The sequence below is a fragment of the Sparassis crispa genome (genome assembly GCF_003851025.1).
Source record: "Sparassis crispa DNA, contig_000006F, whole genome shotgun sequence".
NCBI classification, from domain to species: domain Eukaryota; kingdom Fungi; phylum Basidiomycota; class Agaricomycetes; order Polyporales; family Sparassidaceae; genus Sparassis; species Sparassis crispa.
The window spans coordinates 801,690-821,607 of NW_020939753.1; the positions used below are offsets into that span (position 1 = coordinate 801,690).

The 19,918-nt window shown below is 51.3% G+C and overlaps 7 protein-coding genes across 7 annotated transcripts; 5 read left to right on the forward strand and 2 right to left on the reverse strand.

Moving 5' to 3' along the window:
• Positions 1-1,628: 1,628 nt before the first annotated feature.
• SCP_0702980 (hypothetical protein) lies at positions 1,629-2,115 on the forward strand (the record flags this gene model as incomplete). The annotated part of the gene is made up of 3 exons (XM_027760224.1): positions 1,629-1,711; positions 1,776-1,827; positions 1,885-2,115. The coding sequence occupies 3 exons, from the start codon at positions 1,629-1,631 to the stop codon at positions 2,113-2,115; spliced, it is 366 nt and encodes a 121-aa protein (XP_027616025.1).
• A 666-nt stretch (positions 2,116-2,781) lies between these two features.
• On the reverse strand, positions 2,782-3,944 carry SCP_0702990 (prolyl aminopeptidase-2; the record flags this gene model as incomplete). The annotated part of the gene is made up of 4 exons (XM_027760225.1): positions 2,782-3,034; positions 3,093-3,259; positions 3,309-3,799; positions 3,866-3,944. The coding sequence occupies 4 exons, from the start codon at positions 3,942-3,944 to the stop codon at positions 2,782-2,784; spliced, it is 990 nt and encodes a 329-aa protein (XP_027616026.1).
• A 1,133-nt stretch (positions 3,945-5,077) lies between these two features.
• SCP_0703000 (hypothetical protein) lies at positions 5,078-5,233 on the forward strand (the record flags this gene model as incomplete). The annotated part of the gene is made up of 1 exon (XM_027760226.1): positions 5,078-5,233. The coding sequence occupies one exon, from the start codon at positions 5,078-5,080 to the stop codon at positions 5,231-5,233; it is 156 nt and encodes a 51-aa protein (XP_027616027.1).
• A 2,508-nt stretch (positions 5,234-7,741) lies between these two features.
• SCP_0703010 (hypothetical protein) lies at positions 7,742-8,159 on the forward strand (the record flags this gene model as incomplete). The annotated part of the gene is made up of 2 exons (XM_027760227.1): positions 7,742-7,793; positions 7,843-8,159. 2 exons carry the CDS (start codon positions 7,742-7,744, stop codon positions 8,157-8,159), a joined length of 369 nt encoding a protein of 122 aa, XP_027616028.1.
• Positions 8,160-9,741: 1,582 nt separating this feature from the next.
• On the forward strand, positions 9,742-10,748 carry SCP_0703020 (hypothetical protein; the record flags this gene model as incomplete). Its single annotated transcript, XM_027760228.1, has 4 exons — positions 9,742-9,925; positions 9,980-10,048; positions 10,102-10,436; positions 10,497-10,748. The coding sequence occupies 4 exons, from the start codon at positions 9,742-9,744 to the stop codon at positions 10,746-10,748; spliced, it is 840 nt and encodes a 279-aa protein (XP_027616029.1).
• Positions 10,749-11,853: 1,105 nt separating this feature from the next.
• SCP_0703030 (hypothetical protein) lies at positions 11,854-14,079 on the forward strand (the record flags this gene model as incomplete). Its single annotated transcript, XM_027760229.1, has 1 exon — positions 11,854-14,079. The coding sequence occupies one exon, from the start codon at positions 11,854-11,856 to the stop codon at positions 14,077-14,079; it is 2,226 nt and encodes a 741-aa protein (XP_027616030.1).
• A 1,284-nt stretch (positions 14,080-15,363) lies between these two features.
• SCP_0703040 (predicted protein) lies at positions 15,364-17,955 on the reverse strand (the record flags this gene model as incomplete). The annotated part of the gene is made up of 5 exons (XM_027760230.1): positions 15,364-16,171; positions 16,276-16,590; positions 16,642-17,556; positions 17,608-17,678; positions 17,782-17,955. 5 exons carry the CDS (start codon positions 17,953-17,955, stop codon positions 15,364-15,366), a joined length of 2,283 nt encoding a protein of 760 aa, XP_027616031.1.
• Between the last annotated feature and the right edge of the window lie 1,963 nt (positions 17,956-19,918).

Sequence of the window (19,918 nt, forward strand, 5' to 3'; positions counted from 1 at the left end):
GTTCTACGGTAAGTGTTGAATTTACACGGTGTTACGACGGGGGTAAGTTGCGGCGACGTGGCCTAGAGATACTGGGATTCGGTGGAGATGCTGTTGTATCGTAAGCCCGTTGTGTTTCTTGGACTACTTACCAGTCAGTCAAATGCAGATTGGTGCACCCTATATTCTAGGCCTGCGCTGACCACAATCCTCGTCTTGCACTGTTTCCACTCGTGCTGGGCGTGGTATGACATCAGATATGAGCGCCGTCAAATGGTGCCAGACTCATAGCCTGAAGTAGCAAATGATAGCTCGCCGAGACCCTCGAACGGTACGTAAGTCATGACAAAAGATCAGAGTCGAATTGAACGCACGAAATGAACTTCATATACAGCACGTACTCGGTACTAATACAGGCCTAGAATATCGCCATATACTCCGCATCGTCCTACCGCTGAGCCTATTCAAACACTTGAAATATCCCCCATTGGCTCCGACCTGAAATTCTGCATCGCTGCCCTGGCATGAAGAACATCATCGTCTTATACTCCGTATCGTCCTACCACCGAGCCTATTGAAACCCTTGAAACATCCCCCATTAGCTCCGACCCGAAATTCTGCATCGCTGCCCTGGCATGAAGAACATCATCGTCTTATACTCCGTATCGTCCTACCGCTGAGCCTATTCAAACCCTTGAAATATCCCCCATTAACTCCGACCCGAAATTCTGCATCGCTGCCCTGGCATGAAGAACACCGTCTTATACTCCGTATCGTCCTACCGCTGAGCCTATTCAAACCCTTGAAACATCCCACATTGGCTCCGACCCGAAATTCTGCATCGCTGCTCTGGCATGAAGAACATCGTCTTATACTCCGTATCGTCCTACCGCTGAGCCTATTCAAACCCTTGAAATATCCCCCATTAACTCCGACCCGAAATTCTGCATCGCTGCCCTGGCATCAAGAACATCATCATCTTCAGAGGTGCCTCTGGAATGCGTTGAAGACTAGGAATTCGACCGTGATCGTGTTGGGGTATCTTTTTCGGCCTCCCCTTTGATCTTCTCAAGGAGGTATTCGCGAAATAGGTGGAGATTTTTCTTTATTATGTCCACTGGGAGCCAAGGAACCGGGCTGTCGTCGACAAATCCTGGAAAGTCCATGACGAGACACTTCAAGCTCGTCGCAAACTTCGACTCTACCAAGTCGAATGTGTTGGGGTAGGTAGTCAGACATCCCCAACACGCGACGGCCCGAGACCCGATCGTTGTACTTGAATGTCCCCAAGCTAGGCGGTGATATAAGATGAAGGAACACCGGCATCTGCGCAGGTAGACCTGAAAATACCAGATCTTCCAGGACAGGAATTCCGAGGCAAGAGGGTACACTGTAATCGTCGCTCTCACGGAGAGACACTCAGGGTTCTGTTCAGGCGGCCAGGCATAATTTCTGATATCGATACGCCCTTGGAAAGATTGTCGCGTGAGATTCGCTAATGTTGAACTTCTCGGTCGCGTTTTTTTTTCGCAGATGATACAGCACGGCTGTACAGACAGGGCAGCAAGGTTTGGATACCCCCAGCATTTCTGCACATTGTGCCTCGATAAAAAGTTGACCTTACATGATAATCGGGATTGCTGTCGAGGATGCTTGCTACACATGCTTCCGCGTGCATTGCCCCATCGAACACTGTCCCAACCGATTCCCCGAGAGGTGGATGCCTGTCGAGGTAAGCTAATGCTACATTCTTTTCCGCTCCGTCCTCCTCCTGGTACTTACGGCCTGCCAACGAGGTCACCCAATTTCAGCACGTCCTGGCCTTGTCGCCAGTGCCCTGCGGTAACCGTCAGTTTTGAATTCACATTGGATTCTCTTATACGATTGACCCGCAAATTATCGTAGGATGTGGTTGGGATGTGGATGGCCTCGGGGAAGGTGGCTTGCAGGACATACCATTTCGCAAATGCCGTCTTCAAGCTGCTCGGCCTGGCTCCGGGACCTAGTGAAGAATCTCCACGTCCGCTTCGCCTTCCAAGTCCTCATATCTTCCATGCCATCATCTCCCAAGCCACTCTCCCTTGTCGCAGCCGTGCGCTCAACGCCACCTTCAACTTCGTGGCGTTCGGCTACTAGATCTATGATACTTTCTTCACCTTCGTTTAAACACCCTTTACCGTTGCCTCTGCCTGTATTGCTGTCATCCTTTCAATCATCAACAGGCTCGCTCGCACCAGCACCTATCCACTTCTGCCGCGCAATCCTACAAGCTTGATACCCCTGCTTGAATGATTTCATCATGGCTTCGAGACGAATGCGAGATGCTTCTTGAGTGATATGGAAAAGGTCATACGATGGAATTGGATAGCAGTGTCCAGTACTATGCTAACTACAATTTCCATGTTTTCCAGGGCATCTGACTCGTCCCTGGAGTCTGGTACATCAGACTTGTTGAGTTCATCTATCTCCCACTTGTCCAAGGGAAAATGAGGGACCGCAGGGTCTGGGTTCTGGCTGTCCTCCCACAGCAATGGTCACTACCAAGTGTCTCGGAATGCTAAGGTGGGCCGTGGCCTGTCGATACAATTTGAGGGATCTGCAGAGCTTGGCGTGAAACTCGAGACAACACAGGTTTCTTAGATCTGGTGTAGACGACGGCACGGTATTCATGCTCTATGCGCAGCTCTGCTAAGAAGTAATCACCAGCACAATCCTAATATACACTTCATCATCCGCTCATATACATATTTGATGAACCAGCTCCATGAAACTGCGTTTCCGGCAGGTACAGCCATCTCACAGTCACTGTTTCAAGAACTCAGCGACGACCTCCACGTAATGCTCTCTCTCGTCCCAGTGCGGCATGTGGCCGGACTCCGCGAATGTGTACCATTTCACCTTCGAAATGCCCTTGAAGAACGGCTGAACGCAGACGTCCTGCGCCTCGTCGTAGCGGGCGTTGAGGAGCAGCGTCTGCACGCTGATCTTGTGGAGCTCGTCCAAAATACTCCACCCCTTTAAGGTGCCCTTCACATGGAACTCGGACGATCCCCACCTGTAAATCGTGATGCCCATCATCAGCGTACGCTCTGGGCAATCAGTGGAAAGCGTACATGGTCATATACACAGTCGGATCCTCTTCCATGAGCCCAAAGGCCGCTGTGAGCGCTTCGGGCCACGTCTCAAGCCTACACATGTACTTCTTATAGAACGCGAACACGGCCTCCTTGTACTCCGGCGCGTCGTACGTCCCGGCAGCCTCGTGCTTAAGCAGAGTTTCCTGCATTCTGTTCAGACGAGTCACTCGGTAGATGATTTCGACGACATGCCTGTGTCTCCTTAGGCAGCGTTTTGAGCAGTACGCTGACCGACTCGACCCACAGCTTTGCAGCCGCGGGGGTGTCGGAGATGATAAGACGACGCAGGCCCTTCGGCTGGCGCACCGCATGACGTGCACCGAACATGCCGCCCCATGAATGCCCAAGCAGGTCATAGTTATCCTGTATCTCCAAATGCTTCAGCAGCGCATCGAGCTCGGCAAGGAAGAGGTCCTCCGTCCAGAACGCGCCGTCCCCACTCTTCTCGGGCAGGTGTGTGGAATTTCCACACCCGAGCTGGTCGTAGAGCACAAGCGGGATCGCGTACAGAGCGGTGAGGTCCGCGAGCGAGATGAGGTAGTCGTGCGGAATGCCTGGGCCCCCATGGAGGGCTACGAGGGGGGTTACGCCTGACTTGAGATCACCGTAGACTTTGTACCACGTCGTGCAGAGCTTCCCTGCGCCGGGGACGTCGCGCTCGAGAGTGCCTTCAATGGTTGATGCTGCCATCGGAGCGATATGGGAAAGGTGAGAATGAGTGTCGACAAGGAGACTGCGAGTATTTATACCTGAGTCGATGGCACTGCTGATTGACCCATATAGAATGCTCGAATAGTTTGGTGCCCGGTTACATGTAATTTTGATCATATGCTCAGCGGCATCCGGCTGCACATATTCGATCAGCAATACGTGTAAGAAAGCTAGGTATCAAAGTGGTGGAACGCACTGACTTCGCATCACAAAAAGCGCGGCCAGATTTTATCCATTTTGAGTGATAGAAGAATTTTATCCGTTGTAACAGAATTGTAATAGGATTAGGATCGTGTGATAACGTTACAAATAATGTTATAACCTTCTATTGGAAACGCGAGATTTTGGCGCCTGCCAACAGCCTTCGAATCTCGTTCCGCCCGCCTTCGAATCTCCTTGTGATTGGTGTACGACATTCTAAAGCCTTTTCATCCTCGCTGCCTCTGAGCGTCGTGGCTTGCATCCGACCCCGGCTACTTCCGATAACTGTACAGCTGCAGGCTCGACAGCATCTCTTGCTGTTCCCGGTGCTGCAGCCTCTCTTCAATTCAGACCTCGCCGCCGCTGTCGATGGCTCTTCTCTATCTAGCCTTTTCATTTCGACGAAGGCTCAATCTTAGATCAAAATTTTCTCCTAATCAAGGTGCATTCCGGTCAGGCTTGTTATATCTGTCTCGCACGGCGGCTCCGTAAATTCATCCTAGTCTTCTGCACTCTCGTGGACTGTGACCCTGTTCTGCCTTGTTTCTTTTTCTTGGCATAATATAGTCTCTAGTTATATACTGGCATGGCTTGAGGCTTCTCAGGACTGCAAGTGCCTTATGTTCTCGCATGGTGACTCGTGCCCATGGATCGGACTCAAACAGCTTGCTGAAGGGCCTAGCATATTATTGGGACAGCGCAATACTAGAAGCAAGAATACACCCGGGGCCCTACATCAGGATTTCACGAGTGCGGAACGCTCTATGCAAGACTCTTCATCAAATTCCCGTGCACTGGCCACAGTTCTGCAGCGCCGACCTCTGGTGAATTTTAATTGAAGACGTGCCTGAAGAATACCCTCCAAGCAACGCTTGCGGCCACCACAGCGAGCCTGTGGCTTCAACAGGTTTTGTGGTGACTAGTCGCTTACTGCGCCTCTGGGCACCTGACACCACGAAGTGATTCGTCTTGTTTTCTGTGCGAAGTTCAACCTCAACATTCCATACACTGGCTACAGGTTCCCGGTGCTGTCTCTCACTGCACATTATATGGCATTCCCTGGCAAGGTCACTGTCTCCATCATCATCCCGTTCATGTACACGGCATCAGCGGTGCTCCGTACGGATATTGACATGTACCGGTTATTGCAATGCCTGTCATGGGGGCCAGTCGTGCCACCGTACATCCGGTTCGTCGTCCAGTGACTAGGCCTTTGCAAGGGCTCAAGTCAATCGTGAGGGGTCCGACCTCCAGTCATAGCGATGACCAGAGGTCGGCCCAGTAGAGCAGTCTTATGAACACTTGGCCGCTGTCTGTGGACCAAGGTCGATCTGTCGCACAGATGTAGATGGTAAAACTGGTTGATGTGTAACCAGGACAAGATGGGGACTCCAGCTTGTCCTGTCGGTCTTATATACAAGTACAGGCGTCTGTCTACCTGTGATACTAGAACTACGATTGGTTCATCGGTATCAATACAAGGGCACAGGGTTCGTATGCCTGTCCCACGGTTGTGAGAATGCTGACTCAGTCATGACTCTGTGTGAGAGACAATCTGTCCATATGGGGATAAGGTCGTGCTGCAAAGACAAGGCAGCAGCGAGGTCGTCGTGCGTCTAGCGCATGTATCAGGGTCTAGGGCCATGCCCATGAGGTTCGGTATCTGTATCGTAAGAGCAAGGTAAAGGTGAGGCAAACATGCCTTTGTCGCATGTGTGATAGGAAGTGCGTCCTAGGTCTGGATCTCACACATGAGGTAAACATGCCTTGAGCACAAGGCACATTTCAGATGATCTTGTAGATCCGGTACAGCCCTAAGATAAGGGTTCTGGATAGATAAGCACGATGACCATGATGACATCATGGTCATGTGGTCAGTCTAGGCAATGTGATGTCATTGTCACATGATCGTTCAGGGTGGAGGCGGAAGTTGTCCGTGCGTTCCACAGGGAAGAGCTTTGTAACAATGCCCGCCGCAGCATCAACTCTCCTGCAGTGGCACCCCGCCGGCTAGCACCAACACAGCAGCTGACACTCAAGCACTACTTTTTGCAGCCCTCGTCCGACGTTCTCTGCAAGCCACGGCCCACATGCATGGTGCAGGACAGCTTCCAGATCCTCTGGTGGTACCTGGCAGAAAACCTACATGAAGAATACCTGCCCCTCCATGCAACCCTCGCGAGCGCCGGCGGCGCTCCTGTGCTGCCTACGTCCCTATGGGTTCCCTCCTGTCGACGGTGATTCATCCCTCACCGATGTGCTCCAATATATTCCCAATCGTATGCAGTGCGTTGCTGGCTATTTGTGTGGTTTGACGCACCATAGCAGTTTTGAGTTTGCTGTGATCAGTCTACTTTTCATCGCCGTTGGCATGCATGCATGTACCACAGTGCAAATGTGTGTACTCATGTACTTTATAGCCTCACAATATATATGCTTTTTCCCTGCTATCTCTTATTGTATCCTCCGATATGCAAGATATCGAGCAAATTGCGGCAAGCAGCCCGGATATTGCACGCGCAGCGGGCGCAAGCCTTTTGGACATTCTAAGCAGCAACATACTTTCGCCCATTGCAATGGATACATGATGGGATTTTATTGGCATTCTATTCAACTTCTAATGCTTCATTGTTAAGGCTTAATGCCATTTTATTCATTCCGGTTATTCTGATGATTTTATCCATTCTAATGGCATTCTATTGAGATACACTGACGGACAAAAGTATCTGGACATGCATACTTGTAGAAAATTATCTATGTCTCCACAATAACTATCATATTCAGTTTAAGTTTGGTGAATACATGTCAAGTGTCTCTTGTTTAATATATTCTGCACTTGGATTTCTACATGACTTCAATATAGAAGAACTAGGCTGGCTATAAGTTATGACCTTTTGATGGTATAAAAACAACTGTTCTTGCATCCACACCACATCTTCTGGTTTTATATTGATAGGCAATACAAGGACTATGAAGGGCCCTCTTGTCATATCTTTAAAAAGATCAGACATTTCAGCTGTAGTTATTTCACAATTACTGCAAACAATTCACATAATTTTTTGTGGCACAAGTACATTTAATAACATACAGCTTGAAATTCATAGCCAACAGTCCATGAAACTTGGAGTAAGGAATGAATAGGGCTTAGAGAATGTATTGATGATATTATTATGTAGAATGTTTCGGTTTAAAAGCAAGTTTCTTCTGAGCAAAGTTTTTGGCACACTGTTTTATTTGGATTTTCTTTATATGAAGCATCATCATTTCATCCCTAAATGTCATATGATAGGCAAGAGGAGAGTATAATATTTTATAAAAAGTAATTGTCTTATTTGCATCCATGCAAGAATTTTTGCAGTTTAAGTCAAGGTCAGCATATCAATAGTAAGCTGCTTCACTTGACCATATCTTCTCAGTTGCTTTGCATCAATAAATTGTAAACCCATGGTACAATATTTGAGAGATATACTATATATATTTACAAACTTAGAATAAATCTCCCAGCCATCATGAAAGAATGAACAAATGTTTCTGGATATATATGTCCAAATACTTTTGTCCGTCAGTGTATAAGGACATTATAAGTTCCGCGCCTTTTTTGTGATAGGCTCTGCATTTCAAGTGACGATAAGTTATAAGCGCCCATGCTCGGCACTTACAATAACTTAACAGTAGCTGAGTTTGGTTTTCAGTTTCTCCGTACGCCGACGTGAATGAGCAACGCACCTGGCCACCTCACCGTCGTCAATCAGTCCAAAGTCATGTGTATGTATGTCTTTCTTTCTGTATTTGTATGCTGATGATCGGGCTGTAGTTGCGGCGATTCAGTCCGGTCAGGGCGTCGAAGCTATGCTTGCTTTACTGCACACAGTAGACGCCAAGATTGACTGGCTAATTGCCAAAGTCGACAAGCTGAATGCTAGAGTCAATGACCTAGATAATAACGTCGACGACCTTAACTCTAAGGTCGATAACTTGGACACCAAGGTGGATGACTTGGACTCCAAAATGGATGACTTGGACACCAAAGTGGATAACCTGGACACTAAAGTGGATAACCTGGAAGGTAGAATCGATGACCTGCATACGGCAATCCAACCATTGACAACCCATGGAAGTCGCTGGAGATAATGTCAGCGTTCAGCGAAGTGATATGTTCCGACATGCCGGTGAGACGCTTGAGTACGTCTCTTTGAGTCAGAAGTTCTAATATATTATGCATTACCCTGTGAATACCTGTGCAGGGTATAAAGCATTTTGAGAAAATTAGCAGTGAGAGGAATGGTGTGACCAATCATGTCATACATAGAACTTGGAGAGGCAGGTCTGGGTGCTGATGTTGCTCTCTCTCCAAGCTCTTTCGTAGTGACCATGATGATCTCAGATATACCACCTAGAGAATTTATACAATGAAGACTTCAGAATCTAATCTTTGCGGAGGATTCACGCACGAGAAGCATCAGCAAAACCCAACTTTTTCTTGCAGAGCTATTTTGACTTTTTGGTCTTACAACCCTTATTTAAGGCGATAAGTCTTCAAATAAGTATCAATAAGTCTGATTTCAGACACTCATGTAATATGCATTAGGCCCTTTTTGACCTTATATCCTTAAATAAGGACCATAAGTCCATTTAAGTCATTTAAGTACCCTTTTAAGTAAAAGTTGGGTTTTGCTGATGAGGTGGTTGCATAATACGGCGCATACTGTAATATATCTGTATATTCCAAGATTTCAGTCCTCACCATGATTGTATATTGATGTTTTTCATCTATTTAGACCGATAGACAAACGATAGAGGACATTCTGTTATTGCAACTGCATCGCGCAAGCCTACCAACAAGTAGTTGCTATCGGCCAGGGATCTGTGACTACGATGCATAGTTGTATGCCCGTACAATTTATGACATTACACGGGAGAGCAAAATTGAAAACAAAACCTCACAGTAATGTTGAGCTTGCTGGCGGCTGGTTTGGAGTCCATCTATATAGCACTTCGCTTACCAGACTCTGCTAGTGCAGAGCAGGGGTATACCCCTGGGTACTTTGAGCTGTACCCCTACCCCTACCCTCCAAGGGTACATACCCTTCACCAGGGGTAAGGGTATGGGTAAGGGTACCAAACCCTGAGGGTATACCCCTCAATATCTGCCTTATTTGAAGGAATAACAATATAGACATTAAGTTTAAGGCTTGTAACAGTCTTCTTTTCCCTTTGGAGCTTCTGTAAACATAGTTTAAGGCTGTATCTACACTGTACTTAGGCTTTATTCATCATACAGTTACTGCTTACATTATATATACTATATGCAGTGATACCCTCCAGGGGTACAAGGGTCTGAAAGTTCATACCCCTACCCTTACCCTCCAATACCCTTACCCCTGACCCTTGAGGGTTATCCATACCCCTGCTCTGCACTAGACTCTGCATGTGCTTCGTTGGCCCTTTTACGCTGTGGTTGCAGCTAATTCTGCACACATAGTTGGTCCTGTGTGGGCTCACCACTTACGGTACACATGTGAGTTTGAGCAGTACATTGAAAGTTCAGAGCGTGAAATGCTGATCGATCATCACGGTGATCATCATCATGTCACGGCACTCGGACGCGTCGCGATAACGTGACCGAACGCGTCTTGCGGCATTTGCCGAAACTGAACGCTATTGTGTTCTGTTCTCAACAAGAAACGTTGACCTTAACAGTCACCTCCATCCAATGGCTCAACAAGTTGCAACCTATCCTCGCGATATCCCAACTCTTCTTGACAAACATCCTGGTATTCCGATACATTTCGTTCATACACTTCACCTCGATGAACCTATTGCCGCTGGAACTCCGGTCGACAGCAACAATGCTCGGGTTGCTGAAGCAGCTGCACAATCTCTAACAGCACTTCAATGTGAGTGACGCTCTACATTGAGAGGGGTATTACAGTTCTCTTACCTCGACACAGATGACCCAGTTATTACAGAAGACATAGTGGAGACTGCTGTCAATCGGTCCAAAATCATACGGTCCATGCGTATGTAATACTTCCCGAATTTGGACCTGTCTAAGCTGAGGATCTGGCTGTAGATGCGGAGATCCAATTTGACCATGGCATTGGTGCCGTCCTCGCTTTGTTGCAGGCGATGGATGCTAAAGTTGACGGACTGCGCGCGCAAGTCGAGCAGACGAACACGAAAGTCGAGCAAACGAACACGAGAGTCGAGCAAACGAACACGAGAGTCGCACAATTAACCACGAGAGTCGCGCAATTGACCACGAGAGTCGAGCAGCTGGACGCCACGGTTAAAACTAGCAATCAACGTATGGACAAGTTGGAAGCCGCAGCTGATAATACCAACATAACTCGCCGAAACAAGATGCTTCGACGTGCGGCTGAGCCTTTCCTTTGGCGCAAGAAGCAGGTGAGCAGGCTTCCTTGTGTCGGCACTGTCGCTTGTTTTCACATATTGTGTCAACCGTAGATATCTGGTTCAGGCAGCGCGCATTTTGAGAGGATCAACGGTGGACGGGAGGGAGTGGTCGATCGTGACATACAGGAACTTGGAGGGGCTGCTCTAGGTGGCACGTTTACCAACCCTCCTAGTCCTTACAGGGCTACGCAACGTGAGTTATACCGCCTGATGATATTCTACAATGAAGACTTCGGGATTGTCGCGGAGGACGCACTCGACGTTCGCCGCGACAAGCTTCTTCTGTGGCTCTCAGACAACTGATAGTTCATATTATGCAACGGAAGTATGTACTGGTGACTGGATGGGATTCCATGTATGATTTAATTCATGATGTATAGTTTGATAGCCAGATGTTACTACTGCAATGCACGAACCCATGAACAACCTTAGTAGCCATTGGTACTTACGCTGTAGGCAGTGAGGCACATACTAATAGCTACTAGTCGTAATTCTTGTCCATATTAATCACGTCCTTTTAGCAGTACTTGGCACTGGGAGAGTGCATGACTTTGCCGGTCGTGTGGCACGAACCAACGTTGCACATTGTACCGAAGCGCTTATCACTCTGATGCAGCCATCTATGACAGATGTCCCGTCTTTCCGTCGTTAAGTCTACTCTCCCTTGCAGTGCCGTCAGCATGTTTGGATGTGCTGACTTGTTCAAAAGATAACATCGGTGAGAGTCGTGGAGGAGGGATATATCAAACAGGTGAGCTATAAACTCCAAACATCGGCTGTGTCAGGGAATGATCAGAGCCTTAATGGTTGCGCGAAAGAGTCGGTGGAGCTTCATCCCACTAAGATGTCCTTGAATTTTACTGTCTTGAAGCACAGAAGCATTTCTCTGTGAACCCTTGCCGCCGCATATGTCGACCGTCCCTATCAAGTCTCTGTGAATGACGCAGTATTACGCGTGAGACAGACGGTGCGCCAAGCTGGACTGCGATATATAGTATCCGGAGAGTTCAGCTTTTTTTTGTGCTTGCGCTGACGATCGATTGAGTCCTTGCCGTCAAGTTTGAACGGGAAATCTGAGAGATCTCAGTCACCGAAATGAAGAATAATTGACGGTAATCGAGAGGCACAATCAATAATTTACGGCGACGATCCAGGACGGACCGTCCGAAGGAGCCAATCAGAACGCTCACTGGGAAGATTTGGAATATCGGGTGCATGATCATGCTCGACCAGCCCTCGGGCGACTCCTGCTTCTGATGCTCTCAGCAACAGGTTCTGCGGAATGCCTCGCCCGTAGTCTCTCTCTCACAACCTCCACTATCCCCTCTTCGTCGCCCGCGTCCGCGACGTCAACTCTCTTTTCAATCACATTCTTTACCTTGACAGACACGGATTTGGTGCACGCGCTATGCACAAAGTTTACAGGCGAGGACGGTGGCGACGACATACGAAGACTTTGGAAAAGCGTGATCCCTCGTTGATCGACCTTCCCTTCCCTCTTCCCTCCATCCCAGTGCTCACACCCTTGCTCTCGCCCTTGCTTTCGCCCTTGATTAGCGGGACCGACCCGGAGGCTGCAGATCCTTCTTCCTCTTCGTCATCTGAAACCGCACCTTCGTCTGCCGTGGCTCCTGGTTCAAGTCAGAATTCAAGTCCAAGTTCAAGCCCAAGCCCAAGTCCAAGCTCAAGCCCAAGTCCAAGCTCAAGCCCAAGTCCAAGCTCAAGCCCAGGCCCAAGCTCAAGCCCAGGCCCAAGCTCAAGCCCCAGTCCGAGTCCGAGTTCTACTGCGCCGGCTTCTAATCCCAATGGAAATGGGGGTCAGTCGGTTTCTGGGGGATCATCTGACGACAATGGGTCAGGAAGTACTACGGGAAATGGTGGTGGAAGTGGGGATGGGACATCCGGCAGCAGTGATAATGGTTCCAGCGAGAGCGGTTCGGCAAGTGGTGAGGATCCCGGCTCTAGTGGGAGCTCGAACGGTGCGGCTGGCGGCAACGGCAACGACCGTGGGACTGCAGCCAGCAGCTCCAGTAGCGACGACGACACCGGTACCTCCCAATCATCGACCCCATCCACCGGATCAGGTTCAAATACTTCAGACGAATCACCGGGTTTGAATGAGGCCAGTGGTGTAGCAGGCGATGACCAGAGCAGCAGCTCATCTTCTTCGTCTCAAGCAAGTGGAATTTCTTCTCAATCCACCGGCCAGACGTTGGCTGCCGCAGGGACAGCAGCCGCTTCTCCTACGCCCTTCGAAGGTATTGTCAATGCAGAGGTAGATGGTAGCTCTGGTGGAAATTCCACGAGCTCTGGCAACGGCGCTGTAGGAGGTGCCAGCGGTGGCATATATGTCTCTGTGACTTCAGGCCGCTCTGGAACTGCTACCGTGTTGTATTCAAACGGTGCGCCCATTTCGACCGCGACCGGTGCCATCAATTATCCTGGTTCACCTTGGGTCACATCTGCTCACCCTTCCAATCCGTCTTCCACGGAAAGTGGTGGTCCCAATTCTTCGTCGTCAGGTTCCCACGGAGTTTCGGATTCACATCATGGACTCTCGAGGGGTGCAATTGCCGCTATTGCGACGGTTGCTACCCTGTTGTTCCTCCTGCTCGTCTTCTGCCTCTGCCGCAGGCGATTCATTAAGCGGCGTCTCAGCACTCGGAGGCTTTGGGCCTTCGGTGGTAGATATGGAAGCACTGGGGTTCATGCTGGAATCAGCAACGTCAGCTATTTTGCTGCCCACTCAGACTCTGGCACCTCATCCCTACGCAGTAGCGTCAGCAGCTTCGGCTCAACATACGACCGTGACCATCTTAATTTGCCACCGATGGTGGAAACTCTTGGTGCACCCCCGGTCGTCAGTGTGCCACTGCCATCGCCGTCGGTTCGGACGTCGATGACGCAGGTATGGCCCAGCCGTCTGAGTGGCTCGATCTGCGTACCTCCTCTTGCCGCCACACTTATGAGCGAACCGTCGTCGACCATCAGGAGCCCCGATCGTCAGACGTTCCGCTATAGCAGCAATAGCCCGAAATCCGGTCACTCAGACGAGAGCTGTGGGGAGCCGAGTCCGACGACACAATATCGCATGGTGCCTCCTCCTGCGGCGGGGAATGGTTCGCCGTGTAGTCAGGAACGCTCATCTCCCATACTAGTGCGACCGTTCTCACCCTCCGAAAGCTGGTCCTTCCCCAAGCCTCCGAGCGAAAGTGTGCAGCGCCAGTCGCTATTCCTAGGCGTGTCTGAAACGGCGCGTCATTCCGACTATGGGGCAGCACCGGAGAATCCCTTCGCAGACTTCACGAGCGTGGAATCGCGGACCGAGGAGTCGTGCCTGAGCGTAGACACCGAGACGGCGTCGCACTTCGCGGTCGTCGAGACCATCCGGCGGCCGTTCATCCCCACGATGTGCGACGAAATGGCTGTCGCGGCCGGCGAGCGCGTGCGGATGCTCCAGCGCTTCTCCGACGGGTGGGCGTGCGCGGAGAATGTCGCAAGTGGGAAGCGCGGGCTCATCCCTATCGACTGCTTGCGGGAGGCGGAGCAGGACCTGCCTGCATTCCTGGCGGCTAAGCGGCTGAGCAGCTATAATCGCCCGCCCATCCCCGATTTCCAGGTGATGGCGATATAGCTTGTTTGACAGCATTCTGCGACTATGACATGATCTGTAAGTGTGCGATTTTTTGACTCGTGGCAGCCTGGGTATTGACTCGCCTGTCGCAGCCCAGCTGGTCTGAGCTTCTCCCATCGCTACTCGCTCTTTCTTCCAGTACCTATCCTGTCAGTTTTAATCGGTGTACGACTTCCAGCACACACCGCTGCTATCCACGATGTTCACCTTCGCTATCCAGTTCTTCTTCGCTGCTTTCGGACTCGGTGCTCCCACGCAAAAAGGCTTCGCCATTTATTTAATCTTCACGGTGACATGCAGCTTCGACCTGTCCATATATCCCGTTCGTTCCATTTATCATACGTGCATGCTGCGCCTTTTGCTTCTACATAATCCTGCACGGTGCACACTGTGCTTGTCGGACTATTCTGTCTGGACCTACACTATTCGCGTTCGGCGAAGCTTTGTCTCATGTTGTTCCGTACAATGTTCGCCGTTCGGGTCCGCCTCGGAGAGACGATGTTCTAGTTACTACTGGACTATATACTGTACAACAAGTAGATCTTGTTCTGGAGGTACCGCATATCCCTCGCGAGCGTTGTCAATTGTCAACCTGTTGATAAGTCACTTGACTGTATCATGCGTCGAGCTTAGGGCAACAGACGAACAAACTTAGTCACTGAGTCAAACCGACATAAGACATATTGGTTCATACAAAATCATAGCAAAGATGTAGGCTCCACATACTACCCCAATTTCCGGCACGGTCCTCGCATCGGCAGGAGTCCCCACATGAAGCCCGTCAAATACCACTCGACTTATTACTGTCGCCTCGCACGAACAACCAGCACAGGAACGCAAGGACGGTAAGCCGTCCTTCGCGCCCGACTGTGGGGCTGACGACCGGGTCCCCCGCAAGGTGAAAGCACCGCAAGGATGGCCCTGCGAAGGACCGAGGCAAGAGGCAGTGGAGGAAGAGCAAGAATTGAAGCGATCAGCGAAGTGTTAGCGTTAACCTGAAGAGGCGGGGTGAAGAAAATAAGACAGCCGGGTATCCAGTTGCGTCATAATCTGTCATGGACATTAGGAATCGTAAGTTCTGCACAACAACAATACCACCATCTGAAATATACAGTACAACCCCCAAAACAACAGAGGCATCGGAAGTGATAAGACGCAAAGAATCAAACGGGCACAGCGAAAGCGAGAGAGCAGGATCGAAGAGTTGCCGACGGTCCACGGGTAGCGATGAGGTGAGGGGTCCTACAGCTGGGCGATTCTCGTTGGATGAGTAAAGAGGAGGAATCAGCGTTCCTCTGCAGGAGGGAACGTCCGCGTGTTCGCGCGCCCGTTCCGCCGCCCACCACCGTTGGTATACGTGTATTCGGTGTGATCTGGAGCGGCGGGCGGGGAGGAAGCGAGCGGCGGAGCAGGGTACGCGTTCATGATACTGGCGAAGGTGGCGGGCACCGGCGGCGGCGACGGAGCAGGCATAAACCCCCGCGATGTGCTCCCGCCCTCCATCCCGTTCCCGCCGGCATTGGGCAGGTATGGCGAGCGATGATGCGAGGACTGCGAGGACGAGTGCGAGTGTGAGTGCGATGGTAGGTGCGGCGGCGAAACATAGTGGTCCCTTTCCCGCATGTCCTGATCTCTATCTCTCTCCCTCTGTCTCTCCGACCTGTCCCGCGCCATGACCGGCGAGACCGACACTGTTCTGAGCGGCGGCGGCTCGGGCGAGTCCGCACGGATTGGTGAACGGTGAACGTACTCGTCATACGCGGGGATATTCGTGTGCGAGTTCCGGCGCTCGCGCTCGGGCGGGCGCACGTACTCCTGGTGGAACGTAACGTTGTTCATCGTCGGCGGGGCCGGGAGAACCGGGCGGCGTCCTGCAATGTCCCCGCCCTCGACATGGACGATCTGGGGCTCGAGATGCGTAAAGAATTTGCCTGAGGGCACCCTCTTATATCCGTTTCCATTTTGGTTTACAGTCCCACTCCCGCCACCCACGCCGTCTCCCTGGCCCACTGTGCCCTCCTCCTGTTCGTTTTCGTGGTCGTGGTCGTCAGGCAGCGCGGGAATGACCGCAGCATGTCTCCCGCCGAGGTGCCTGTAGTGGTGCAACGAGTCATGAGCCAGATCTCTCCGGGCGCGAGGCCTCCGGGCGTGGTAACGTCACAGGCAGCGCATAAACGAGAGAGACAAGACGCTCACCCTCCTTCGACAAAGTGCTGCCACACATAGTCCTTCAGCTGGCGCGCGTTTGGCAGTTCCTGGATGAGGTGCTTGATCGTGTTCTGCCCCAGCCCAAAGAAGTCGGGGCCAGAGACGCTGTTCGAGTGCTGCCGGTTTCGGACGTGGTTAGCCGCGCGCACGATGACGGACCAAGCGCCGGTCGCGGTGCCCGCGATGACGGGCTTGTCGGGCATGTCAGACGCGATGATCTGGAACTTGGGCCCGTCTCCGCCATCGAGGATGGTGCAGTGGTACACAACCTCTGCGGCCGGATCCGTGGTGGAAAGGTAGCGCCTAGTGGGAAAAGCATAAGTACACATGCACTTCCAAGTAGCATATACAAACCTTGTGACCTCGTAACCCACAGGGAAAATATACCTTTCGGTGTGGAAGTGCTCCCGCATGCATACCTCACCGAGATGGAGGACGGTCATAATGCCTACATTGAGCGGGAGCAGCGGCTTGCCCTTCTTGTCGCGTGGCACCATCGGAATGCTGAAGCTCTTCGTTGTCACCGTATGTGCCTTCAGCCGCTTTGGCTTCGCGTGTCTCTGAATATCCGATGGCCTGGCTGACGGCGCCGGGCCAGGTGCATTGCGGAGTGTCATCTGTATCTGCGGTTGATTGGGAGGAGGCGAGGTACGAAACGGTATTGTATTGGAGCCAGGTGGGATGCCATAGTCGTCGTGAGGCGATTGCATGGGCGAGATCGGTGACTCAGAGCGGCGCTGTGCATGGTGAGTACCGACAGAGCTGTGGTGTGACCGACCATGGGCGTTAGATGAGGGTGCTGACGGCCCTGGCTCTTCTGAAGGAGGGGCAGGCGGCTTCAGGCGCAGTCGAGTACCGGTGCTGGACACCAGGATGGGCGGGGAAGGGATGTGTCCACCAGGGGCGGGCGAGTGGGGCGGTGCAAAGGACATAGGCGTGCTGATGTCTTTGCCCTTCTGCGGGGCTGCCCTGGGCCGTCTCGCCGCCCGTCGTGCCTCTCTCGCTTCCTCCTCTTGCCTCTCCTTCGCCTCTGCCTCTTGACGCTTGCGCGCCTGCGGACCTATGTGCCTCGAGACCAGGAGAGGATCTATGTCAGGATCTTCGCGTTGTGACTCCTCAATCGCAAGACGGAGATTGCTGACGAAATTGCGCTGCCCGCGGTTCGACAGCATGGAACGCGGGTAGGCGGAGAAGGGGTGCATCGGAATGGGTGCATTGCGGTTGATGGTGGGGTTTGTCTCCAGCTCAACGATGCGATCGAGCAACAAGCTGTTTGACTATAGGTTGAAAAACACGATTGGAAGAAGTCAAGAGGCTCACGCTCGCTCAGATCTCCACTTTACATTGCGTTCCCCCGACGTCTTGAGCTGCAACATGCTCTCTTTGTGTTTCTGGCGTTTGTCGGTGGTGACGTGGATCAGTTGTTCGGATGGGAGAGGCCATCCAATTGAGCACGGTGTACCTGAGATGTTCAGACGACATATAAGAACTCACTTCTTCGAGTTCAAAGTACTTTCTCTTCAATCGCCTGTACTTTTCCGCGACATCCTGCGATTCTTTAGGTTTTTGCGGGTCCGGCTGCGCAACTTGGACCGGTAAAGGTGGAGGGCCCATGACCATATCCTGTGGAGGACCCATCGGGGCGGATGGTCGATTTGGCCGACTCATTTGGACGTTGTGGCGAGGAGTTGGTGGGAAGAGGAAAAGAGGGAGAAGAAGTGGGGTGCCAGATAATGTAAGTCAGGGGAAGCGACTCTGTTTGGTCCGATATAGATCCCACAAATCCTCCCTCGCATGCGCCAGATACCTGGCGTTTCATATCTCTCTGCTCTTCCCTTCGACAACTAAAAATATATTTTATGCGCTGCATCGACTGACACTGTATCTAAGACGATTGCCAAGTTATGCTGGAGGCACAGAGAATGGGAGAAATAAGGAGAAATAAGGGTGAAGTGATGGAAGGTACACCGCTCTCGGCGTGGTGTTGATTGACTAGTTTGGGATTGCCAGACGCCGAAACCTTCTTCCCACTACGCCCGTCGTAATGGGACCCCGGAACCAGTCCACCACAACATACCACACCCTCTGTCAGCCATATATCACTCGCGTCGGCGTCCCGTCCTATCCACGCCTCTCGGCCACGCAACCACCTCATCCTTCCACCAGATTTCTCTTCTCAACAGACCACATTTCTCGGAACCGCTTCAACAGCTGATCGTTATAGAAAGAGCAGGCACGAAGCGGTCTAGTCATTCTGCCGCTCGCCCACGTTGCGGCTCACACTGACTCCTCCGATTGACAGATTATCGCCTGTCGCTATCGTACGTAATATCCTCCGCAACTCCGCGTGCAACCCTTTTTTCCATTTCGGGCAACACACCTGCCTGTTCAGGCAAACTGATCTCTTAAGTTGAAAACAAATAACTTTGTCTTCACCGATATTTTTTGTAGGTCCATCTTAATTTAACCTGAGATCAGCAATTGGATGCTGTTTATGCAATATTTTTTCTCTATCTTCATCCGTTCATGACTGACCAGAAGTCTGCACAACCATCACAAACAAGCCCATCGGCTTTGTAAGTAAGTCGGCAGCTCGTCGATACAATCGGAGATCAGTAGCCTTCCTCTTGTGCGCATCAGCCTCAAGTCATGTGAGTATGTTCGAACTCCACTGGTAGTTCATGGACTGAGACGGTGCTAGACTCTCAAACGGGCTGGGCAGTATCTTCAACTTCTCCATAGCTATGCTCTGCGGCGCCGCTCTGGCAGATGCGGCACTTATTAGCGTCTACTTGAATTTCAGACTCGGGCGCAACAAGCGGTGGTACTTCAGATACTCATCTTGCCAGTTGGCTAGTACGTATACTGCACGGGCACCGGCCCACTCATAATCACTTCGGCAGGACGTTTTGGTCGATAACGAAGGAGGCGATCAACTCTTCGTGCGCATTCGATCAGCAAGGAGCAGATTTTTCGCATGCTCGCGTCTTCCAGATCTACAGCGTCCAGTATGGCTGTGGGCTAGACTTTGACACTGCATACAGGACAGTATGGATTACCAGTTTCAAATGCGAGCCAATGCGAATGAAGGTCACACAAACACACCGCGACATCTGGATATGATCTGCGAATTGTCTGAGCCGACCTGCCACGTTCATCTTACTCGGATATGGATCACACGCGGTGTCCGCAACGCTTTCATCCCTGTCCACGAAGCCGTCGAACGTCACCGACTCAATACTATGTCGGCACTCGTGCCATCATGGAACCGGAACACGAGTGGTCTGGCGTCTAGATACAAAGTCCGTCGGATGCAGTACAGTAAGTGATGTGCGCCTTGCAAGATTACATCGTGGTTTTCTCTCTTGGCCATGGAACAGCATGGAACGTGTTACGAATCCGTGCCAGCTGCGCTTCGTTGCGTTCAAGTTGCGGTGCTGTTCCCACTGGAGCACTGTGTGTCCGAATGTCGAGCGCCTTCCTGAATGAAATGGAGATTTCTCGCCCGGTCAATCTCCGCGTGCCAGCCTCGCTGATCGCGTCATCGCAATGTCTTACAATTAAAGTACGTGGGTCCGTACGTCCATGATATCATCCTGACATCGACACGCCCCTTGTGGCGCCAGGCGCA